We start from the raw sequence: 26,426 nt of genomic DNA, 5'->3' as shown, positions 1-26,426 counted from the left end.
TTAAGGCATAAAGTTATCAAATTAAAATAGTGGATGCTCTGAATGTCTGATGGCCAAGAAATAATAGTGAAGAATACCAGATGAACGTAGGAAAAAAAACATACTAGTACTACTTTCTGTGAGTCTCCTTAGAAGCTATGTTTCTACCAAATTAAATTATTTTTTCCTGCAGCTTTAAATCAGTGATGACTTAAAACTTCTACGTTGAGATGTAATCGCTTTTCCTACAGCTGGTGTGATATAAAGGTGTCTTAAACTGCGGACAAAAAACCCCATGTGGCTTCTGAATTACCTTGTCCCTTTGAACTAATGATCAGAACTCCGCATAAGTACCAGCGGATCTTGTAAAGTAATGCAAACCAAATTATCAATTAAAAAAAATTAAAAATAAAAAAGAGTAAGTGAGGTTAACTCATCTCAGGCTACATTCCCTCCAGGTACTAGACAAGCCTGGACTAATTTCAATTATTTACTCTGCTGCTTCACAGTATACCCCAGAGAATAATCTGAAACACATGCTAGAGAAAAGTAATGAAGACTCCGTGAAAGACCTTTCACTGTAATGTCCTGTTTTTAACAACAACTAAAGAACAAGGATAAAAAACGTTTCATAAGAAAAAGCTTGTGCATTAATGATGTTCCCCTATCATAGCTGATGCATCCCACAGTACCTATTCATTCAAAGACCTTAACTTTACAACTCACTACTGTTCAAGCTAGATGCAAACGATGATCACAAGGTAAATCTCTGTAATCCTTATTCATGCTGTGTGGCAGTGTGCTCCATACATTTCAACAGGGCTATCTATACAAACTATACACTGAAATAAACTGAAATAAAACTTAACTCCAGAATTCTGAACTCTGGAGTGTGACTATACCTGATCATTTTCAACCTCTCAGTTTACCTACCCTGCAATTCTCTGGCTGCATTCTTCACAAAGATATAGGGGAGGTGGCTTATCACCCAAAGCTACAGACAAGGATGGGTCAATGCACATCTGAAACACAGAGAAGGAAAAGAATTAAAACATCTGTTCATGGAAGCTCACTGAAAAAGTTCAACACATTCATGCTAGGACATACAATATAACACAGCTTTGACATGTTGAGAGAGTTTAGTATTCTGAAAGATGGTACTCAGCATCTGGCAGTACAGAATCTCATATTATGTCTAAAAAAGAGAGGGATGTAACTGAAAATGAAGGCCTATTGAATGAGAACAGGACATATTTCAATATCAGTATTATCATATGGAAACACAAGTATATTTTGTGTTACACATTTACATTGCATAGTCATGAGAGACTTACTTTTTATTTTTTTTCCAAAGAGGTAGTCACTTAGAGGATCCATTGCTTAGACAAGGTAACATAAAAGTCTAGATTTTTCTCTCTCAGTTAACACTTCTTTCAGCAGAATCTAATTTTCAGTCATCCCAGTTATTAACTATAGAGCACAATTTCAGTGACAGAATGAAGACTATGGACCCACAGTTCCCCTGGCAGCATTGATTCAAACTTAGTCTTGCATTAGCTTTTATCCTTCCACATTAGGCAGTTACAGAAAACAGTTAGTTAACAGCCTGATACACATAAATTTGTTTAAGTGTTTTGTACTATTTAAGGAAAAGCTCAACAGTAGTATGCATATACAATATCTTAACCACATAAATCAAAATGCTTCTTACTCCATTCTAGTGCAAGATCTTATTTATAAAGACAAATGCCTCTTCAAATGTTTCTCACCTTTGTTAACCAAATCTACATTCACCTATCCAAGAGACAACAGACTGCATTTTTCTGAATGATGAATGATCAAGACTGGTTCTATAAACATTAAGCTAAGAGATCATTCAAAAGTATTCAAGTATTTCAGCCGCAAAGCTTGGAACTGTAAATTTCATTGATATTTTGTTCTACTCAGCAATTAATCTGAATCTACTGATCACTACAACATGAAGCAACACCTTTCAGCTTTTTTCCCTACAAAGAGGGATCACGGAGAATGATTGGAGTCGGCAGAAAAGCAGTCCCTTGAAGGACTTGTGAGATAGGTGTCACCATTATGCCCTGTCAGTATCACAGCCTGTGGAAAAGACTCACTGAAGAACTGCTGACCAATGTAATTATGTTAGTATATGAATTGGAGCCAGGAAAATTGGTTGTGTCTATGTATTTAACTAGATACAAATCCAATTAATTAGTACACCTAACTGTAGTATGCTCTGGACTTGGGATGCTGTTCTTGACTCTGCCATCAAACTGCACTACAATCCTGGTCAAGCCATTTAACTTTGTTATTCTGTGTGTAAACAGGAAAGAAAAACATCATTTACCTCCCTCAAAGAGGGCTGGAGAAGAGGTTAAGTAAAGCTTTGTTGCTATTTGCTTTAGGACACACTCCAAGGAAAGGATCACAGAGTAGGTGACTTGTATGACCTCAATCAAGATACCAAGGTGAACGTGTTCCTGTGTAACTGACATAATGTTTCCTGTATATAGTCGTATTTGTGCACATATTTACAAAATTTTACATGGATTAGCCAGGAGCCAGCTTAGAATTTTATAAAGTGCTCTGTAACCATCCTCATGTTTAATATCAAGGCTTGGCTCGGAGTATTTGGAAGAAATATGCCATTTTGCTTTAGGCAACCAAAGAACATATTCACTAAGTTCTGGCCCCCTTGGTCTCAACAGGCTTTGCTGTTCCCTTAGCTACTGCTCTTGGTCACCTGCACACAACCAGAGTATATGGCTGGGGGTCAAAGTGCAACCTCCCATCCCCCAGAAAGTTGAGTTTGACCCCTGAAGAAAGAGCAGTACCTTCACAGCTGGTTTGTTAATCGCATTATGGCATTCAATGTGTTGGCAATGAATAGGGTTCCAGGCTGCAAAACCAAAACACAGATGATTAAAAAAAATTGAGAAAATATATTTATATTCTTTATGTCTACTAGTATCAGTTGAGAACAAGATCCTTTGTACTAAGTACTCTACAAATATGACAGAAGGCCTAGCAATTCCTCATGAAGCCTAACAATTAAAATAAAAACCCAGAATATACATGCCTACTGACTGGTTTGGGATATAATTACAAAACAAACCATGAACTCAGCAAAGAAATAGAAAAAGTAAGATGCAGACATCCCTGCTGTAGACCCTTCCTGATCTCAACAACACCCTGAATTAATTAATTATCCTTCCATTCCAGGAGCAGGATGGTAAGAGTAGCTGAGTAAATTCACTAACATTCCCAGGCAAAATGAAAACAGCTATGATAAAGGAAAACTAGTTCAGCCACAGAATGAGCCTCAGCTTTGTAATGACAAGTAGTAAACAACAAAGGTACATTCAAGTGGCATCACCTGGATGCTGCACAGGCTGCCACCAGGTAAAAATGCCATGCAACTGCAGATAATATATCCCTGAATAGGATGAGCATTAACCGAAAATTTATATATAGAAAAATTATTTCAGTCTAGCCAGTGCTAGTAACAGTTCAGATGGAATATCATGCTTAGTTTACAGACCTGCTTGCATAAAAGAAGTGATGCAGAGCAGTATAAGAAGAATATTTTTTTAAAAAGTCAAGAAAATCAATCAACCCTTCATGGGAAGACAGCTTTAGCACAGACCAGACAAACATATATCAGGAGCATTCAGGATGTACTTGAATCAGTCTAGGGGGTCTTCTAAGGTCTCTTCCAATCCTTCATTTTTATTATTTTAAATGTTGCATTCTGGTCCAGAAATTTTAAAAGTGATTAAGACATAATCAACATGACAGAGATTATTTGAGACAGGTTGAGACAGGCAAGCAGTAAAAGCAAGTCATGAATTGCTGCTGGACCATCCCTACCATGGAAGCACAGTGTCATCAGTGTCACCGGGGAGTGGGGTAGACAGAGGACTTTGTACCATCTCCCTACTCAGCTCCAGCTGCATTGCTGACTTTGTCTCTCATTTTCACCCTGTATTCACCCTTAAGAATTTATCCATTATACTGACTGCACCTGACACCACCTGACTTTTTTTGACAGTAACAGCCAGATAAGGAATCTTAGCAACAGCAGCAGAGATAGCAGCTGGCACAAAGGCAACCAAAGCAATAATTGAAAGGAACATAAGCCAGAACCCTTGTGAGGCCAAGAATGCAGTTTCACAGATCTTTTGGAACACTGTATTTATTTCTTCTTCTGTTCTGGTTTAGATAGCATCAGGAGTAACACATAAATTTACTAACCACAGTGAGAGTTTTTATTTTTCTTAACATCTTTTGAAAATACAGAAAAATGGATATTGTATATACTTATGAAAGTACCAACTTATCAAGCAAAAGATTTCAAAGTCCATCGTAGAACTGTAAACATGTCACATTAACACATTTCGGATCATTTCCTTTATATTTATTTTGGCCTGCACAATAAAAGCTGCACTGACCTGTGTACTGCAGTCCTCTGTACTCACTGATTGCCCCAGGTGGTTTTAAATTGGGCCAGTAGTGAAATAACATTTGTACTGCTGGAGGTTTAACTTGAGATGGTCCATAGGCTATCACATAGAGCAAATCCTAAGGAAAGAGACATACAAAATGCTTATTTTGCAAGGTAACAAAATACAATTCAATACATATTACTGGTGTTCAGATACCTGAATACGTGAAGTATATGCATTTCAAGCCCTACCAAACATCCTTTGTACGCTCTTACAAGCAGTTGAGATGACTAACTTCAACAACATGTTCACAATTGGCTTCTGAGTTTGATCAGAGCTTCCAACAGCTACCACCCACCGCACGTAGTGTACTAACACATAGCAAATGAAGCTTCTGTCTAGCCATGGAGCAAAGAGGTGTGATATAGATAAATAGCTGGATCCAAATCAGATTCAGGCTAAGACAATACTCACAAACAGTCCTCATGAAAGTTCAGTCCCACAAGAAATGAAAAGATTGGTCATTATTAAGATTTCTGATAAACGGAGCTGCAGCCACATAGTATTTAGGAAACAGAGCTCTGTTCTACAAAACATGGAGCTGCTTCTGTAAACCAAAAATCAGAGGCACCTTCCTCTCCATAATCCAGGAGGAGGACTGGATACAAAGATCATTTATAACTTCTTGGCACAAAGTCAGTTCAATTTTCAAGCCATCTGGTTTTCATTACTATCCAAATACAGTCATTTCCACAAAGTATATATGATCGTAAACTTACTTTCCACACTTCTTGCTTATATTTCATAAGGCATTCCAACAACTGGCAGTGATACACTGAGAGAGAAAAGACAGTATAGACGTAATACCGAAATGGAAACTCAAGTTACAGAAGTGACATAATTAGCTGATTGGCTTTGTTTTGTCCATCCAAAACTCTATACCTCATTTAATTGCTTTTATTTTAAAGGGTCTGATGAAGAATCATTGCCCTGAGACTCATCACAAAAGACTAGAAATTATATATTAGTAACTTGTTTCTGTCAAGGAATGCGGTACGATAGTGAGTCTTATGGGTGTACAGCTTTTTGCACAGCAATGGAGAGAGTCCTTTTTCAAACACATCTAGTTCAAGAATACCTGCTGATTCGCTTAAACTTTGTCCCTCTGGCACAGTGTAAAGCTGTAAATGGGTATCCTGTCATTCATCCTGAGGCAGTGATGCAAGTGACGTGTGACAATACATTATTCCCATGTATACCAAAGGCTACAGGAGCCACTCTGCATCAAACACACAAGACCCAAATGATCTAACTTCACACATTTGACTTCCCCCAAACCAGAGGGCAACAGTTTCCTCAGATGGCTGGAACATGGAATACACAAAGTAGAACATTTCGTGAAAAAAAAAAGTAACTTGTGTGAGTAGCTTTTAAAAATGATGTGCTGCTTTATTTACCGCCGTGAACTAGCTGCCTACTGTGCAATGTAACGGCTCCCTCAGGTTATATTTTGTTTCGATTTGGTCATAGGATCCCACTGATGGAACTGGGACTGTGTCACAGTGAGTGAGAATGGCCTTGTTTAGATATTGTAATTACATTTAAACTCACTATAGTTCTATTGAGCCTGCAGCTAGCATTACCGGTCGTCTTTAAAAAACGGTGTCAGTTGTGAACTTGGTGGGATACAAATCATAGCGTAAGACAAATAGTTACTATGAATTTCTATAGCCAAAGTTAGTGGTGATTTCCCTCCAACACTGCTGTTATGCATCAACACTATTTTCCAGTGTCAAGCAAGAGTAATCAGTCTCCAATCCTGGGCCAAATCCTATTTCTTCACCACAAGGAGATTTCTTATCTACATGATGATTACTTGAAACATGATGCTCAGAAACTCCCGTTTTGACTAAAATCATTTATTTTTCATCCTGTGTTGGATGGTGAGACAGATTTTTCCCATCATCTGAACTTTTCTGATTGCATCTGACAGTACTTCGTAACTCACAGTTTCAGAGAGAATGATACCATGTTGCGTGTTTACACATACCCGGGTTTGATGTGTACTGCATTGCAATCATTAGCATTGATGATGCAGATAGATTGACATGTGCTGGAACACCTTCTCTTTTTGAGGATCCCACTTAAAGGAAAAAAAAAAAAAAAAAAAAAAGAAGAAACAACAAACATTTTCTATTGTGTAACAAGGAAAATTAGTCAAGAATAGCATATAACTGATTCTGATTGATGTAAATAACATTCCTAAGGTACCATGTAACTAAAAAAAAAAAAAAAACCAAACCAAAAAACCCTAAAAACCTAGAAACATTCTATATTGGAGGGGTCTTTCTGCTGGAAAAAGATGACTAAGGATATGGTATTGCTTCACAGAGTGCACACCTGGTTTTCCAGTTCAGTAAGATTTCATTCTCAGAGCTGCATTAACCAAAGACAGGGATCTTCTCAGGCCCTGTCCTTCAGAACCCACAGACTGGTCAAAATAACGTCACCTGTATAGTCAAGTGCACCTAGGGCTTGGATTGTAGGAAAGGTAAGGAGGAAGTGGAGGATAAAGAAACAAGAAAAAATGGAAAGCCTGCTGTTGAGGTACACTGATGAAAGGCTGGGGCTGCCGATACCTGTTGGTGCCTGTTGGTGTATGGCACAGGTTACTTCTCAAGGAGTCCATGGTACGAGTTCAAGTTATAGCTACACAGGGTAAAAACCAGTCCCCCTTGTTATGTGAACTGTGTTAAGATCATGATCAACAGTAGCACTGAAGTGTAGCTAAGCTGTTGTAACTTTGACCTTGCACATGAAGTGGCTAGAGTTCCTTCTGGTCTCCTACGAAGTGGTTACTATTAAATTCTATACTTGGAAAAACCCTGCAGAGTGTAGGTGTTTATTTGCTGAACTATAACATGGCAATATGGCTTTGAAGGCAACCTCCTACACAGAGATGTGGTATGTATCTTCCCATGCTCGCTTGCAGCACTTTCCTAAGCCTGGCTGTCCGGACCCAAATACCAAGCATTTGGGATAGAAGCACAGAATTGTAGCTACCAGTTCAGTGAAATGCTTTTGTCCCTCTCATGTGGCTCTCCAGCTGCTTACACAATCTCTTGCATCCTCGCTTTTGGTTTGAGTCAGAGCTGAACACGAGGGGAAGGAAAAGTTCTGCACTTGCCTTGTAAAGGGACATGCCATTTCTGGTGGGGAAAGGCTAGGACATTAATTAAAAGAGCACTTGACTGGAAAAGAAGAAGGGGAAATGAAGAATTCCTCTTCTCTCTGGTACTTCCTCTCCACACGACCCAACATTGCTATGGCTCTCTTCATCACACTTGGTCCACTCTTTTTTGAATCTCATCCACAGATGTAACAGCCCCCCAAATTATTACAGCAAGGTCTATCTGTATGGATTTAAATTGCAAAATACTCAGCAGCTCTATCCTGGCAATTAAAACGTGACCACCAGCAGAAAAGCAGGACACAGTACTAGAAGCCAAATCTAAAGAGCAGCAGACTGGTTTCATACAGAGATCTAACCAAAACTGTCTGAGGAAAAAGGCAGCATGACAAAGGTTGCTCCCATGCTCTACATGGATGCAATCTCTGCCAGGGGGAGCTGGGGAATGGTATCTATTTAAGTAAATCAAGAATGTTGCTCAAGCAGTTGTTTTGGAGAATAGTTTTACAGATCTAAAGATAGACAGGACAGGATAAGTCTCCTACATCAGCTGCTCTTTAACAGGTAACACTAATGGAAGAAAAAGGACTTTAAAGCAACATTCTGGTCTTAACCCAAAAAGGACCTATTGCACATATGTATGAAATATATCTTAGTAACTTTCATTTGCATACTGTTATTAAACAGGTAACAGAGAAAACATCACTGCAATGTCTTACGAGAGACTATTGTACATGGGGAAACTGAGGTACGGAAAGGTTAAGCGATTTCTCCAAGATCACTGACGGGTAAAGCCAGAAAATGTACACGACAAATTTCCATGAAATCTTAATCTCAAAACACTGGACCGTCTTTCACATGCTTAAATAACATCAGTGTTGATCTCTGAACAAAAGCTGTTCATGTTTTTCCACAAAAGTCTGGAATACAGAGAAGGAAGACACAATCTCACAGAATCATGGGATGGTTGATGTTAGAAGGGACCTCTGGAGATAACCTTGTCCAACCCCCCCGCTCAAAGAAAGGTCAACTGGAGCAGGTGCTCGGGACTAGTTGTGTTTTGAGCATCTGCTAGGATGAAGAAACTGCAACCTCCCTAGCAAACTGTTCCAGCATTTGATCACCCACACAGTAAAAGGCCTGTTGGTTAAAACTGACTTTTAATATCAAGCCTAATGCTTCCATTGCAGAACATGGTTAAGTTTCTGGCTACTACTGAAATCCCATCAAGCTTTTTATCAGGTACATAGACAAGCATTCAGAACACACCTGAGGATTCACATTGTGCAGGGGTTATGAAATTATGTAATCATGTGACACCCTCGGGGATGGGAAGAAAAAAGAAAGGGAAAAAAAAAAAAAACAGGCAGGCACTGACAGATTCAGTCTTAATACTTGTGGATAGGAGACACGGCAAGCACAGCTATTTAGTACAAAACTTAAAGAGAAAATGCCAAGAAGAAACGGAAGAATAAAAATGGGAAATTCATCACAACATTACATTGATAAGAGTCATTCTTGTACATCCAGATATAGTCCAGATGCAAAAATTATGCACGTAGCTATTGCATCTATTGTTTCAAGAGCAGCTTGCCCATTGATTCCGTATTCAAAACTCTCACTGCTGGCACTGAAAGTTCTAGGAGTCTGTAAACAGTACATTTCTTAAATAAGCTAAACTTCACCCTTTAAATGAAGGAAGAATTCACACAGTAACACAGTATAATAAACAAATAAAAAGTATAGAATTACTTCCCTTTGAGTAAGTCGCATGCAATTATTTTACATTTACACATACAGTATATTTACGTCCCATTACAATTCTGTAACAGATCAAACTTTGACTCCTACAGTCTGATACAATTATAGCAGCGCATCATCATGTTTTCCAAGATATAACAATACTAGAATGAGTTCTACTTACATATAGCCATAGGCAGAAAAGATGTGCTGAGATACTCTATAATATCCTTGTGCAGAAATGGAGGAAAGGTAGCTAGTGTTGAAATCATTGTATAGGGTAAAGTACTCAAAATATCATCATTGAGAAAAGGAAGTAAGCATGTAGTAGTGTAAAAAATTGATTGCCCAAGATCTGTTAAATAAAATGAAAAAAATACAGAATCATTACAATGGAAAAATAAATCTGTCTATGTACTTTTTCGTTTATAAAACTCTTTTGAAAGATTACATCTAAATTCAAGTTTTCCCCTCAAAGTAATTTGGGAAGTTAATCACTACAGACAAGTGACTTCACCCATCATTTTTAAACCCCTCCTAAAATAGAGGGAAATGGCTGTTCAACAGTACCCAGAAGAGTTTGAAGGGAATATGAACGCTATAGCCACTAAAGTAATTGATTAAAATCAGCGCTGATTTTAACCATACAGCATCTAACATACAATGGCCTGCATTTAAGCAGAGATGTTATTAGAATCACAATTTGATATGCACTTCTGAACTGAAAGGTCTGCCTTTGCAAAAAGCATTCTAGTCTTTATCAGTCACAGAAAAATAGATTTTGATCTTGAGATCAAGACAGCTGCAAAGTACCCCCCACCTACTACACCTGTCACTACAGGAAACATCACTGTATTTTTCAAACATGTGATTAAAATATGGATCTCGCTTTCCTGGGAAGTCATTGAGGCCAAAAATGGCCAAGACTTAAAAGGAAATGAGTATTTATCAAGAATTTCCACACTTATTCTAACTAATCATACTATAACACTTTGGAAGGGATACTTACAAAATGTGCAACACTTCCAAGGGAAGGGATGGGTTATTGTGGAATCTTTATACCCCCTTCCTGAGAAGGAATTAAGCTGTGGCCAACTCCTCTCCAAGAAGGGTTATAGAACTCAGTGAACCCCAAGTTTGAACCTGTAGGATAACCCCGATACACCAGAAAGCCTTTCCCCTGCACGAGAGGGATTCCTTTCGTTACTCACTTTGTAACCTTAAGTACACTACACAGGCCTTCAGTCTCATCTATACAACTAGTATGATTTAAAACTGCCTCTGTAAAATGCTCCAAGATCTGTAGCTGTAAACATCATGAGTCAAAGTAAGAATTAAAATTTCAATGGTTCTGGCAAGTCTTCTATGCAAGGGGCTAACCAGATCCTTAATGCTAGAGAGTGCATCTCTCTTGGAATACATATTTACCAGCCACGCGTTGAGAGTTTTGTATAATCTGATTGCACCAAAGCTCAGGACTACCTAGTGCACCAGTTGTACTTACCCAAACACTGATTGTTCTGATGAAAAAAATATATTTATTTTAGTCAAATGCTAAGCTGAGGGAGAAATAAATAACATGTATTGTAACATTTAATTCTCTGTACACAGAACCATAAAAAATAGCAAAAGTGACCTCCCCTTGCCCCAAGCATGAGTCAACCAAATTATTCCTGGCAGATATTTATCTAAATTGTCTGTAAAAATCTGCAAGACAGTTCACTCCTCCTGGCAATTCATCCTACTGCTTAACCACCTTTATCATAAAAAGACTTTTTTTTCTTAATTTTCCATTGCTGCAGTTTAAGCCTATAACTTCTTATCCTCATCAACTGTAACCACAAATAGTTTGGTTTAGTTTATTTCTCCTCACAGCAACCTTTACATATTTGTATATGATAATGATGTCTCCATTCCAATTTTTCTCTAAGGTAGGCAAAACAAGTCCTTTCTGTTTTGACTCGCTGTTCACATTTCCTAGAACTCAAATCATTCCCGTTTCTTTTTCCTGGACTCCTCTCAAATGGTCCATGTCTGTTGATGCCAGATGGACAAATCTGAAAATTTTACTCCAGCTGAGGCCTTGCTAGGGTTGTTAGAACGATAAACAAAATGCTGTGGGTGTCTCATACACAAAACACCTTTTTACATATTGCTGGAATCATATTAATATATTTTAGTGACTTATGGTCTGACTGATCTACCCAACACCCAGATACCTCTGCAGTACAGCTTTCAAGCTCGCATTTCCCCCCATTTCATTTCTGCCTTTGATTTCTCCTACTTAAACATAGTATTTTACATTTATCATTCAAAGATGTTTTAAAACAGAGTGCAACTTGCCAACATTGTTTTGATTCAGGTATCTTTCACACAAAGGACAAGCTATTTGCCATCTTGATAACCCCTGCAAACCAAGGTGCTCTCTCATTTCTGTCAGCCAAGTAAAAAATATAAAGTATTTAATAACACTAGACCCAGCACAGGCTCCTGTAAGATTCCCACTTGTATAACCTTCCAGATGACAAGAGCCACTGGTAATTACTCCTGGAGTGTTTTCCTCACTCAAGCGGGGACCCTATGTCCCAGATTGCCTATTAGGATGTCAAGTGACACAGCAACAAAAGCCTGACTAAAGACAGGAAAACCCCTCCAGGAGAGCCATTGTGCTGCCATAAAAAGAAAATATGTTTGCTCAACGTTATTTGTTCTTTACAGGTCTCCACTGGTTGTTAATTATCACCATGTTATCTATTTAGAAAAAGACTGTTTTGATAATTAACTCCACCATTTCCAGAAATTGCAGTTAAGTCAACAAGTCTATCATTTGCTAGAAGCCCTGCCTTTGCAAGATCATACCATTTCCTAGTGCAGTAGCTTTTGAATCAAAACATGCTCCTGCCAACACAGAGACACCTTTCCTCCTAAAGAATTTGAGCAGTGTATCAGATTGACAACAGGCTTCCTATACTGAACTATGTAAGTAATACACCCTGATACCATGGTGAAAATTAGTATTTGGTTTATGTAACATAAGGAGAACACTGAGTTCCTGAATCCCAGTATGCAAAATCACAGACTAACAAGCAAGAAATATGCAGAACTTTAGGGAAAACAATATAAATACAACTCAGTCACCAAAAAATTGTTGTGATTAACTAATTCGAAACTTAAGAAAACATGGCTTTTTCTGTAAATCAGACAGAGATATTGCTACCTTTTTACCCAGGAATACTTTAAAGCCATCTCAAATCACCATTACCATAGTTTTCCTTCAATTAAATGCATAACATGTTCTATTTAGAGATGGACCTTCACCAAAGCAGTCGATATGCATATTCATTATAGGCCCGATACACATTTACAAGCAACATGTGCCTTTTTAAGAGAGCTACCCAAAAAAGACCAGTCTGAACATATTCCAGCAGATTCAAATTCAAAATCCAGAATTTTTTTTTAGACCCATCTATATTCTTTTTTTACAAACCATTGTATTTTAGTTACGTATCACCAGCACATCACTAAAAATCATATCTCAGAATTCAAACCCAAATCCACAGTTAGCAAAAAAATATCTTTTATTTAAGAAAGTCCAACCAAACACTTGGATATAAACACATCCCAGGAAATCTGAATTCCAGATCCAGGTCAGTTTAGGCCCATCTCTTCTACTGTATTTATGCATCACTCATGGATTCACAGCACTGAAGTTAAGCGTACTGGAAGGGTTCAAGGGCCTGCTTACCATGTTGACCATGTTGTAGCAAGGGAACTAGATCCAGCAGTGTCACCAGTGTCACGTAAAGTCCTTGATAGTCCAAAGATGGGTAGTCTGATAACTGAGCATCACGACTTTGCTGGCCACGTTCAGATGGAGCATCTCGCAGGACGCTGTAAAGGAGGGAGCGAGTAACAGTAGGGTTGATGGAACTGACCTGTGGTCTTAGAGATGGGGTGAGTGGGAATGGCACAGGAAAAAGACACATGGTCATGGGCACTGTCAAATTGGAGGCATCTTGATTCTCCTTCTTCCCTGTGCGGGACAAAATGCTGTTGGGGGGACAAAGAAAAAAAAGAGACAACAAAGACACAAAGAACAGCACATTACATTGAAATGACACTATAAAACAAATAATAAAAGACCAGATACATCCCACATAAGATGCAATTGCTACCAAAACCAGTGTGTCTAAAAATCTAGCAACCATTCACCTTCATGCTTCAAGATAAGAGAATTAAAAATTGACATCTAGGAAAATTTCATTGCATCTCATGTGTTATCTGGTTCATAAGGAGCAAAAATATAAAAATGCATGTTTCAGTGCCCTACCCATGTTTCACAGTTATGAAAAATTCTGAGAATTAAAAGTGCTTGCTATGGAAAAATAGCTGTGTCACAATAGGCTGGTATTTTACTCTGAGATTTTGAGATTTCCCCCCCCCCGCCCATAATCTTTTGAACCAACTGACTGAAAACATGCAAAATACAGGTGTGGCACTTGCAGAAACATGTTTTAGCAAAGAATAAACATGTGTGTTTGTTAAGATAGTCTTAAAAATCACATGTTTATTGCATTAAAATAATGTCTGTATGTATTTTATGATACTGTTTCATGACCACTCACTCAGTATCATTTGAGATAATGAAGTTTAAACAGGCACATGGATTTAGAAATAATATAATATTTCTAAAATGTTAACTAAACTACATTTGGAAAAGTTATAAAATAATATATAGTAGATGGTCTTTAGCATATGTTTGTGAGCTAATGATAATGGTTGTTTATGTGTGTTTTTAATTTTGCCCATGTTTAGGTAGGAAACATTTTACTTTATGAATACAAACACTACTTGGGTAAATAGTTACCTTCAAAATTCTAAGGGCTAAGCAAGCAAGACCAATTATGTAACTGCAGATCAGACAGTATGTTACCATACATTCCTGCTGTTACTTACGTTATTATTCAACAAAACTCACTATAAACTAAAGGAGAGATAATTTCAAAAAATAAAAAGGATTTAGTGGGAATCAAAATAGAGGCTATACGTCAACCAGCTTGTTATGTTGTTTTAAGAATGTTGTAAACATGGTTGTAAACATGTTAATCTAATTTATTCAAAAAAAAAAAAGATAAACCCCACTATTTTGAATAGAAATAAATTGTCACTTAAGCAGTGTTATATTTTAGTTATCAGGTAATTAAAGGGTTAGTTCATATTCTTCATATGTGCCTATGAAATATAATACACCTTTTAAATATATTAAACCACACACAATGCTGCATTTTTTTTTTTAAAGCACGTTTTGCACCTCTTGGTGATTGGGATTTCCAAAAGCACTTGCTGTTGGTTTAACTCTGTTCCCAAAGTCAGTGTTAAAACTCACAAAATACAAGTAAGCGGCATTAAAATCTCCACTGACTAAGGAGGAGCGGAGTTATGTCAAGAGGGAGCACTTCTGGAAACCTCTGTCCTCTTTAACAGCACAGAAATCCCTACCGTATAATCACCTTAGCAAAGATATATCTTACAAGGCAATTCAACAATTTACACAAGAAAGTTAAACTCTTGCTAAGGTGCTTATAAGAGAAGGTGTCATTCATTTGCCATATATATAAAATACACTTACTTACAAGCACAGTTCTATGCCAAGTGGCTACTATTACATCACACTTACAATCAGAGATGACAGACACAGTCTGTTTTCAGAAACCACATACTACTTTTTTTTTTTTTTACCCCTTTTTTATTGTGCCATTATATATTTGGCAGATTATTTTGGTTTCTGTTACCCAATGTCCAGTACAAGAAATGTGGTGACTGTCGTGACAGTGTTTATGAAATCATATCCGAAAATCACCTAAGATCTAGTATAACTTTAAAAACAAATAATCAGAGTGCTGATTCCTTTTAATTTGCTTGATGTTCATTTGCCATACTTTGCAGCTCATGTTTAGAGATATGCAGGTACTAAATCATATTTCTTCTCTGTCTACCAGCAGATGATACCAACTACCCACTCCTTTACTTGCCAACACATCACTTCAACCACACTTATTTCCAGAAAGGATATTACTGTATTAATTAATCCTTGCTTTGGAAGGTGTAAGGCAGAGATGGAGAGCTTACTCTATAGGCTTCACTTCCTTTTAACATGGAGCTATGGCTCATCTATAGACTAGAGGCCAAAGCACACCACCTTGTATCTTGATCAGGACATCCTTCTGTTCGCTTCAGGAACAGCAATGAGACTGCAATTTAGATATTGCAGCTGCAACCATGACAAATTTAGGGGAAAAAAAAAAAAAAAAAAAAAAAAAAATCAAAACAAAGCCAAACTTTCAGAGCCATGCTTTTGCCTAACCCGTATCTTTTAAAAGCAATAAACAGAAGAGTCAACACTGAAAATCTAGGAAGTCCCCTAAGACCAAGATACAATGATTGCAGTTTGCTCCTGTTTCTGTTCAAACCAAGTACTGAGAACTCGGAGGGTCTGCAGATCGTAACTCCATACTGAGCTTGCTACATGACAAGTGACAAAGCTACCAGGGCTTGTTTCAGGATTTGTACAGCTTTGCTGCAAATCTATCCCAAAATTACCACCTTCCAGGAAAGGTTTCCTAAAATGCCTACAAGAGAATTTCATCTCACCAGGGCAGCAAAACAAGCTTGACCATTAATTAGTCACTGGGCATTTATAGCTACTCCTTAGGTAAAACATTTTACTTGGGGAAAACTCTCCGTATGTATTTCTAAGAAAATGTGAAAGAATGAGCTGTTCTGCAGGATGTTTATTACGTCTTAGATCATTCCTCAAATGAGGGAGAACACACTGAAAATGAGCAGGGCATGAAACAAATTCATGCTGTAATGTAAAGAAATGCTTTTGCCCAAAGAGAAAATTAAAGAACTAAATGAATCAATGTGCTATGCATTGTGTATGGTGATTTTATGTGATGTTTGTTCATAGAAATAAGGAATTTATTTTTTTCAGCCATTCCACATCTGTTCCCCCCACCCATGATCTTGTGATTTACTGAGGCTATGTACACAGCAAAGGAGCAAATTAATCCCTTGTGCAATCCCACTATAGCTAGCAGAATGACACCAGGTATGAATGTGATCCAAAACAGTGGGCATGCCCCACTGAAAAGAACACAGTCAACGTGTCCGTAACATGGAAGGGTAAAAAGTATAATAAACAGTATAAGCTACACCTCTAACACCCAATCATCATAGGAAATTTTGCTGACTAATCACTTTTCCTCCATTATTCCTATGACTACATATGTTTATCAGGAAATGTTTGTCCTAAAAAAATTCAGCTGCAAGGAGAGTACACATCAAACTGGGAAATATTTTTTCAAGGTATTTTAAAATAGTAGATGAGCACAAGCAACCTATTCTGAAGACCAGACCTAAAATCTCCAGAAACCAATGGACGTTTTTGCTAGTTTGATCAGTATTCTCTTAGCAGCAAAATTTCACTGCATATGCTCTGTCTCAAGCTAGAAAGATTATTCTCCACCATGTACTTCTGTCACTGATGTTTAACCTTGCACAATGGAGTCTCAGTGTAGGAGGCAGAAAGAATACTCAGCATGCAGAGTATTCAAAGAAATTTCTGAACACGCCCTTCAGAAAGGTCTTTAACCAGTCTGTTTAGTCTTAGGGTAAATCTTGCAGAGATCTGCACACAGTGGGTGGGAGTTTCTTTCTTTCCATCTGCCACACTAAATACAGGGTGTGTTTTGTTTTGCTTTTTTATCCAGCTTCTTTCTTAGTATCAGCAACTACATAAACTTACACTGGTTCAACCACAGCACTCGGGCTTTGACCCACAGTTCAAATTCCCCAATTACGGGGATTTAGAATGTGGATTTGACCTTGCTGAGTATCAGAACTCAGTCCACTTAAATTTAGATCCAAGTCCTGGCTTGAATTTCTGGTGCCCTTTTAGCTCTGAGGATGATCAGATCCCAGATCATGGAGGACAAAGCCGTTCGTGTAGATCTGCGTATCAGATATGAGTATCACTGCTGCCTCATGGCGTTCAGCATTATCAACAACAGGATTTTGGTTCAGTCCCATTCTGAACATGAAATAAAGAAACGGAGTTGCTCAATTATGCAATTGCTGCCCTGATTTCTGATCTGCTCTCATAGTCACTAAGTATAAAGCTTTTTCAGCAAGCCCAGAAACATCACTGCTCATGGGATGTGAAGAATTTGTCACACAGGATATGTCAGCTGTACCGCTTAGAAAGATGAAGACAACAGAGTGGTATAAAGACACTTTCTTTAAGCAGCAGATTCTAAATCTATCCTGTCCTAATGAACTTCTGCCCCAAAAGAAACTAAGCTCATTATAGCACTTGGTAGGTACAGCTAAGAGAAAAACTGTTCAGAATCAAATCCAACTTTCTTGCTTTAACAGCTTAAAGGCCCACAGCACTTAAGCAGAGGCTGTTTTGTCATACAGAACCTTACTTCAATGCAATTTAAGTGTGTGTGTTGTGCAAATAATCCATCAAAACAGCCTTATGTGGGCACAGAGCCACATTTCAGAGGTATCTTTAGTGACTCTTTGAACATTTTTTCCGCACTGCTGCAATATAATGGGACAAATTTTTTAATTTATTCATCATTAAAAAAAAAAGCCCTACTGGTTGCCCTAAGTTTAACACTTCAAATGATGAGGGAAACAAATTTCACAGCTGTTAAACAATTCTACTCTTGAAATTTTCAAAAGTAAACAGAAGGGTTTTAAGTTCACAGTGAACAGGTGTTCCACTGATAAAGGTATTCCTATTTATGTATCTTTCCTTTTCATAAACAGTCAAGAATTTTGATACCTCCCATGCGCTCTGAATGAATGTTACAATGAACTACTGTCATTCTTTCAAGTTTAAATTCTTGCTTCTCAACTTGTATATATCACAGGGGTATGTGTACAAATATATTGGTTAATAGTACTTTATGAGTGTTTCCTCATCAAATAAGGCAAGTAGCTGTATTTCCAAACTAACATCTCAGGAAGCTATGCACAGAAATGCAGCTTTAACTGCATTCTTCTGGATGTGAAAACTAATGCCAGTCAAAACCTGGGCAGACAAAAATAATCTCTTCGCTGTCAAAAGCCGTTTTAAAAACAATTTGAAAATATGAATCCACTAGGTAGCACCATGGAATGTGTGTCATCCCTAATTAAGTCTCACAATTTTTCATACGTTTTTAGCAAGACAAGAGGTAGTATTTGCTATTCAAAATGTAGTCTGTAATTATATGGTATTTAGTACTATATACTATTACTAAATATTGGGTTAAATTAACGTCCCCATCCCGGGTCAGGACAGTCCTGACCTGCTGTTGCCATCCAAATCCAGATCTGTATATAAACTTTGTGTCTACTCCTATTGTTATAAGGGACTGAACCAGAACCCAAACCTGACAGCCAGCTGAACCATGGCACAGTAAGAACCTAGTTCTGCTCATGTGGCTTATCACTCTAGGATCCTGAGGCACCAGAAGTGTCCAGTAGGTCATGCATATGCACATCTAAAACTCCATAGGTTACAAACTCCTCTCTTCACAAGTTCAGCATGTTTGTGAATTCAGCTAAGTCTTGGGGGGGGGGGGGGGGGCAAGCAAATGTGTAATCAACCAAGTTTATTTTAGAATCAGCCACTCAATAAGCAGCTCAACTGGGCAAATTGGGCAACAGCCACTGAAGAGATTAATTCATACCATTCTCTTCTTAAATTATGCTCTGACTCTTTTTTGGCTGAGCATTGACCCATTAAGTTTTGAAACCAATTCAAAGTCAATCAATACCCCTTACAATTCTTTAGCTCTTTTTTCTTCAAGAGCATTAGTTAAAACTTACCTCAATAACGTCTGAGAAAAGTATTTCAGAGTATTTGCAATGTCAGTTCCAGAGGGCACAGGGTAAATGTTGTGGAGAACCCGGTTGTGGTATTCCTGAAGGTAACGGATTTTGGAAGCAACTACATAAAAGACAAAAAACAAACACAGAAACTTACATTTAGGTATTTTGCAGACTTTGACAGAATCACTTCTCCTCCTACCATTTCTGATTTTTTTTTTTTTAATTTAAGAATTAAACTGCAAAAAAACAGAAGTCCCTCTATTCCTTCTATTTTGGCTGAATAAATTGGACACTCTGGTGTAAGAGTGACAAGGGGAAAACATGGAAGTGAATGCCTGCATCTGTGTTAGATCAACTTAGTGCTAGCAAATTAAAAAAAAAAAAAAGCAAAACAAAAACAAAAAAAAACACCACTAGAACAACAACAACAAAAAACTCTGCACTACGACTCTGTTTCCAAGCATCTCAAGATTCACTCACAATGAATGAGTCATTGGATCACAGGAGGTTCATGTGAGGCAGAAAAATACTTCTACAGCCAAAGCAGATATATAAACTAAGACAAAGAGCTTATGTGATTTGCTTTGGGCCACACATTTTTTTCATGCAATGAACTAAAGATATTAAAAGATCGGTGTTGTTTAGTTAAATGTCTTAGGAAGTCTGATCAAGCAGGTGACGGGATTTCAAATAGCAGTAGGAGCTCTACACCTCTACTGAAAGCATTTTTTTGGTTGTTTTAGAAATAATAGTGGGTTTATTTCCTAATAGAGATCCTTCTTCAGTATAGGAAAAAACTGATGACCCACCATAGCTGCAATGCTTTACATTGCCTATATGGCACAGGACAGTCTCATCAGAGACACCTGAGCACACTCAACTCCTGTTTGCTCTGCTCAGACTGATCGACTCTGCTGAGAAACAGAGTGCACTGACTGTGGCAGAGTCACAGAAGCACCAGCTCAACCGCGCTTCCAGCTAGACGGCTCAGCAGTGCTCCATAGCATCACTGTTCAGACATGGCCTCAAGCAGAGCTGGCCGGGAACTCTTAATCATGTTAGAAGTGCACCAAGACTGTGTAATAGGCAGTTAAAAGGGGAGATGCTTCTGAATAACTTCAGCCCTTGAGCATACGGATTATGACATCAAGAAATACCTTGTTCCCCTACAGGACTCCTTCAGTGTGGAAGACAAATTGAGCTTCCTTAATGAGCAATTAATCAATACTTTGTTTCACTCTTATTGTCAAATAGCATTTATTAAAAAAAAAGAATACCATTAAGTCCTCCAGTGAACAGAAGGGCACTAACTTCCCGAGAGACATCACTATAACTCTCACTGCTGCTGTATCTGAACACCTCATGAGCATTCTGATTTTTTTCTGTATCATTGACAAACTGAATGAGAAAGAGTGACGTCATATCCATATTACAGAAAAAGACTGAAGGACAGGCACCCAGAGCAAAGTGTTAGCAACTGCTGTTGGACGCTGGGCTTGAGATACTGAGAGCGCTTTTGCCAGTGTTGATAGCAGTACATATTGGGCTTTCACCTCCAGTAAACAAAAACATCTGTGAGTGCTCAGTCACACAATAAATCAGGTTTGAAAATTTCAAGTCACTTATCCATAAAAAGAGGAACACTCAAATAACCATCAAGCAAATAATACTGTTTGCTTGAATTGCATGACAAGAAACGCCGTCTTCCAGCACCCAACTGCCTTTACGATGATCAGCCTGTCTCCCATTTCCCACTGTACTGACCACACTCTCCCAATTTCAGCAGCAAGAGAAGCTTCTACAGACAAAAGTCTCCCTCACAGTATTACCCTGCTTCATCACATGAAGAAAGCCCATTATGTGACTGAACAGGGCTGCGGTCTATGGGAAAACAGCAAGTAAAAATGCAACTAGCAACACAGTCATAATGCTTAGGTAAGAGTAATAAACTAAAGATGCACAAGCAACTTGAATTATATTTCCTCACTTTTAAGTATTTTACTTCACAAATTTATTTTAAGGTGACTTTTTCCCCCCTCCCCAAGCAACTGAAACCAGAAGTTTGGTCACTTGGACACAGATTGGCCCAGCAGAGCAAGAAGCAAGTCCAAAGCCTTTCAGGTCACCACACAGGCCTGTGGCACACGACCCGTGCTCTGCAGGAGGTTATCCCTGTCCCTGTGACACCAGCCACAACTAGCCTCCTACACCCCCCCCCCAAAACCACTGGGGCAGTAACGTGGTCATGATGTGTTTCACTCCAGATTACAGTTTATTTTAGCAGCCCGTGTCTTGTTTTCCCCTCCTCAACACACGCCTCACTCTTTCTGCCCAGTATCTCAGTTTTAGTCTCAGATTTGCAGGTCAATTTACCATATTATTTAAGGATAGACATTTTTATTTTCTTAAAACTGTCATGAAGACCCCTGTAAAAACTATTCTAGATTAGGTTATATTAAGAAATAAATTACTTCATAAATTTATTTTGTGACGCTACTTTCTCTTGCCAAGGGGAAAAAAAAAAAAAAAAAAAAAAAAAAAAAAAAAAAAAGAGTATGAAGCCAGGCATATCTGCAAAGAAAACAGACAACATTTCACAGTACCCACTATTCACAGCAAGATCCACAGTTTACTGTGGCTGCCATGGTTTGCTGTCAGATATCTGTAAGTGAGCTGAATTAACAAAATGCCAAAGATGATGTCAGAATTTAAGTCTAGATTTATTTCAGGAACTGCCTGCCTCTTTATAGCTCCTTATTTACAATGACGGGTATAGGTTATCTAGAATAACTTTTTTTTTTAATGAAGAAGGAATCTATTTATTTCTATTAATCATCATTGACACACAATTGTATCAGGCAAAACACCAAAACAGAAAATGTATTTATAAAGTCTAAATATTAACCTTAGCTTTAGGCTAAAGGTTTTAACCTCAGCTTTCAGTTGTTTCCCAAAGCACAGACAACTTCAGCACAGCCTCCCAGAACACCAAGAACCTTCTGAAGGAAAGTCCCAGAGCAAAACTTCACCAGCTTTCAAGATACAGAAGTGTGTGAATGGCCCAGTTTTCTGAGTTTCTGAGCACCTAGAGATACCCTTCAAAAATTAATATCACTCTGTGGAAGTACTTAGCCATCGTCATAGGTAGTAAGATAAAAGAAATTTTTAAAAGAAAAAAAAAAAGGTATTCCAAAATACTTCGCTAGGTATCTCTCTAAGATCTACACAGACCTGATGAAACTCCATAGCCCCCTTGTAAGCATTGACTGAATCAAGTGTGAAACCATTAGGAGTCTTTAAAGATGTCTTGGCTGATCCACTGGCCCGGAGAAGAACAGAATGGGCATCAGGTATTCCCAGGGCATTACTTACCACAACTAAACACCAGTTACTGCTATTTAAGGTGAAAAAGAAATAATTTTCTTTGAATACACCTCAGGCATGCCATGATGAGTCAAATGATGAAAGTCACTGTCAATACTGTTGGCATGAGACACAAGATGCATGTGGTCACAAAAAAGGGAGGCTTCTCAAGACGATTCCCCAGACTGCCACCATTTTACCTGTTCATACAACCTGCCAAAGAGCTGTGGGGTAGCTACAGATTCATGTTTAGACCAGCGCCTCTTCTGTTCTGATCAGTCTGTTTCATCATTCCTAGTGTTTTGCTGATGTTCTTGGCAAACTGAGATTCATTATGACTTGTGACTTGACTCCTTCCCAAGACATTCTGGTTCTTGCCTGTCAGTCATTGAGGGAGGAAGCAACAACAGCAACAGTTGGGTTTTGAAGGTCTGTCTGGCAGTGATGTGTGCACATTGATATAATCCTTGTCGAAGGCCATAACCATTTGTCAAAAATTGCAGGTGAGGGAATCCTGAAGTTATGTAGAGACAAAGACATTGGGGAGTGCCATAATAGCTAGTCAGGGGAACAGCCTTGGTAAACAAAATACATTCAGTAGGTTAGAACGCACAGGATATGTCCATTAACCAAATACTCTACCTGGAGCATCATAAAAAAAAAATGTTAGGAGGCAGAAACATCTGAAATTTGGATCCCAAGTAAATCTTAAAATAGATAGCAACAAGGACATGGCAGGCCAAGATGCAGTGGCTTGAACAATACAAAGGGATAAAAATTAAAAACAGCCAAAGGTAGAATATGAAACAGAAGCTCAAACAGAGCAGACCAAAAGCATTAGGAGTGGAGGAACAGAGAAGGCAGAATAGAAAAAGAAGAAAATGCCAAAGGCAACATTGGGACAAAAGGCAGCAGAAATTCTCCCATATGCCATTGTGAAAGAAGCATAATTAATGTGCAAGTACCACAAGAAAGAAGAAAGAATTACAGAACTCAGGTAGGGGGTGGGGAAGGCAGAAAGAACAGAACGGTACAGATCTGAACATTGCATCCTCCAAGGCTGCTGCACGGTCAGAACATTGCGTCTCTATTTCTGAGGCCAGAAGCGCATCCCTACAGCAATAAATTAGTATCCACATAATAATTTAATAGCAACATCATCCATCACTCTTAATAAGCAATAAACCCTAAAAGAAAAAAAAAAAAAAGTATTCTTTTCCTTAGATCAGTTCAGCACAGGCATACATAAATAGAAGGATCCTTCCCAGTGATCTGGAGGAAGGAGACAGCAAGTCTCAGCGTGTGAGATGTCAGAACACATCATGTCCTCATGACAAACATCAATCCAACCTACTGGTCACAGACTGCCAGGCTCACAACCGTGACACTGCATCAGGACAGAAAGCAGCTTCGAGACGGGCAACAAGCTCGACTACCCTGGTATTTTTCTTTAAGCCTCCCACCAGGGCTCTCGCAGATGTGCCAGTCGTTATCAGCAGTAACAGCAGTGGGGAGCACGAGCACGGCCCAGCTGCTGATGTCCCAACCACCGGGTCATCGGATCCTGCTCCGATGGGGTCTAGCCAACGTGGTGGCTAAAACACCCACGGCCGTGTGGAGGGACGCCAGGCCCCACGCAGGGGGACATCAGCACCTGGGGGGGCTCCTGCTCTGGGGGCTGCGGCCGGCAGCACGTAGGCGAGACCGTAACACCCAGTCTCCATGCACCCCCAAGGCAAACAGCACGGGCAAGAGTGGCAGCACACCCCCCTTCTCACTCTATCTCGCAGCAAGACCACCTTCAAGATGGCAACACCTGGGTCCCCTCCCGTCTCCGGAGTCAGATCTCCAGTGGCTCCAGCCTTTGGGAGGGGGCACAGCGCCGGCAACCAAGGCAGGCCGGAGGGCCAGGGCGGCGGTCTCAAGCTTCAACTCTCCCCCCAACCCTGTTCTCCCTCACTTCTTCCCCTCAGGCCGCCGGCGCTGCCTCTGCGCGCACACGCCGCCTCCCCACAAGGGCCGGGGACGGCGGCCGAGACAGAAAGAGACAGAAAGAGCCAGAACGAAGGCAGTTGCGCCCCCCCCCCCCCCCCCCCCCCCTCGCATTAGCTGCTACGCGAACGCCGCATAAAGCGGGCGGAGGCCGGGCACCGCTACCCCGCCGGGGCGGCTGACAGCCGGCGGTGAGGCAGCTCCAGCGCCGGGAAGGCGCCTCCGCCCCCCTCCCCGCGCTTCCCTCGGACAGGCCCTGACCCACGCCACGCCGCGCCGCCCGGCCCCGCCACTCACACTGCTCCGCCTTAGTGGACATGCTGCCGCCCCGCTCTGCCCCTCAGCCGCCGAGGAGCGCCTGCCCCCGGCCGCGGTGGAGGAGGAGGAGGAGGAGGCGGCAACGCTGCCTGTGCTGCCGCAGGGCTGCGGGGCGGGGCGGGAGCGCGAGCGCACCCTTAAAGGGGAAGCGCGCCGGGCGGCCGGGCCCGGGCCTGGCCTCGCCTCCGCGGGAGGGTTTTCCCGCCTGAAGCGCCGAGCTTGCCGCAGCGCTGGAAGATCTCGACGAGCCCCCCCATCCCCTCCGCCCGGGGCTTCGAGGGTGTGCGGGACCGCGGAGGGGGCGGTCGTGGGGCTGTGTCTACGTACTCCGTTTTATTCTTTGCTTGAAATGGGGACGTTGTTCCCTCGAGTACTTCTCCCCCCCTCGATGCCCCGGGCTCCGGCGGTGTACCTCAGGCGGGCAGGCAGTCAGGTCCCGCTTCCCCTCTTGTTTCCACAGTGCGCCAAGCGCGGGGGGGGGGGGGGGCGTCGTGCCTTCCCTCAGGAGACAAGGGCTGAGCTCAGCCCCGGCTGCGTCCCCTCTCCATCGGCAGTTCCCCGGGGTTACTGCCCCAGGCGCCATTAGTGCAGGACAAAAGTGGGATGGAAAGACCAGTTGTGGTGGGAGTACAGTAGTAATGCAATTTGTTTGCTCCAAGAGAAATTATTCACCACTACGTGTCCTGTCAGCTTCCCCGGTGGCCTGGCTTGGCCTTACCAGGTCTCAGAAATGTGCGGCTAGCTAGGAGTTTCTTCTCTGAAACTTTCCAAAAGCGTTTTCCAGATCCTCACACCTCTGAGAAAGGTTTGAGAAAGGAAGCAGTTCATCAGCCAGGGCATGGGAGCACTGATGTTTACAGCTAAAAAGCCAGTTGCGACATCCTCTCCTCAAAACACTGGGCTGCGTAAGATGAACAGGCCTGTGGCCGCCAAAGAGAACTGTGCTGTGGAGGTGGAGGAAAATAGGTATGTTTTATTATTCATCATGCAAAACAGCACCTCCAAATTACTGCTGCCCTGATTTGGGAACGATGCATGTTCTGTGTTGGGAACTGCAGTGAAGGGGCATTTAACAGATTGGGTTTTTTTCTCAAAGCAACCTTCTAAAAATACTATATGTGCAATGTTTTTTCAACACCACTTAATTAGGTCCAAAACAGAACTCTTACTGCATTTCCTTGAGGCCATAGTTCTTTCTACACTCCCTATTGCTTGTGAGCCCCAAAGAGGGAGCGGAGCCAACTTAAACCACTACCACTGGCTGGTATGAGCAAGCTGCCATGACTAGTGAGACTGATCAGCAACTGAAAGGCAGAAGTTAATGGGGAGAGAATTCATCTCCATTTTCCTGACCAATACTTCACAAAAGCAAAGAGCACTGGCCCATTTGCGTGTGTGCTTTGCTTCTCCCTTCATGTTGAGCTCACTGCAAGATCGTGTAGGTAGCTACCTGAACATTTTTCTCTTGTACATTTAAACATTTAAGAGTAAACATTTAA

General features: G+C 40.3%; 1 protein-coding gene across 1 annotated transcript in view; it reads right to left on the bottom strand.

Moving 5' to 3' along the window:
• Nucleotides 1–24,997, bottom strand: part of UNC79 (unc-79 homolog, NALCN channel complex subunit) — a 111,469-nt gene extending 86,472 nt beyond the window's left edge. Inside the window, 9 exon segments of the mRNA XM_042790924.1 lie at nucleotides 913–1,001; nucleotides 2,826–2,890; nucleotides 4,443–4,572; nucleotides 5,216–5,271; nucleotides 6,487–6,579; nucleotides 9,551–9,721; nucleotides 13,112–13,416; nucleotides 19,252–19,372; nucleotides 24,907–24,997. Of these exon segments, the coding sequence (XP_042646858.1) occupies nucleotides 913–1,001; nucleotides 2,826–2,890; nucleotides 4,443–4,572; nucleotides 5,216–5,271; nucleotides 6,487–6,579; nucleotides 9,551–9,721; nucleotides 13,112–13,416; nucleotides 19,252–19,372; nucleotides 24,907–24,928 (1,052 nt within the window). The 5' untranslated portion in view covers nucleotides 24,929–24,997.
• Between the last annotated feature and the right edge of the window lie 1,429 nt (nucleotides 24,998–26,426).

This window comes from Tyto alba, unplaced genomic scaffold, assembly GCF_018691265.1.
Source record: "Tyto alba isolate M040663 unplaced genomic scaffold, T.alba_DEE_v4.0 Super-Scaffold_18, whole genome shotgun sequence".
Taxonomy (NCBI): domain Eukaryota; kingdom Metazoa; phylum Chordata; class Aves; order Strigiformes; family Tytonidae; genus Tyto; species Tyto alba.
Note: the sequence above shows the minus strand (reverse complement) of the source record. Positions and strands in the feature narration are given on the sequence as shown.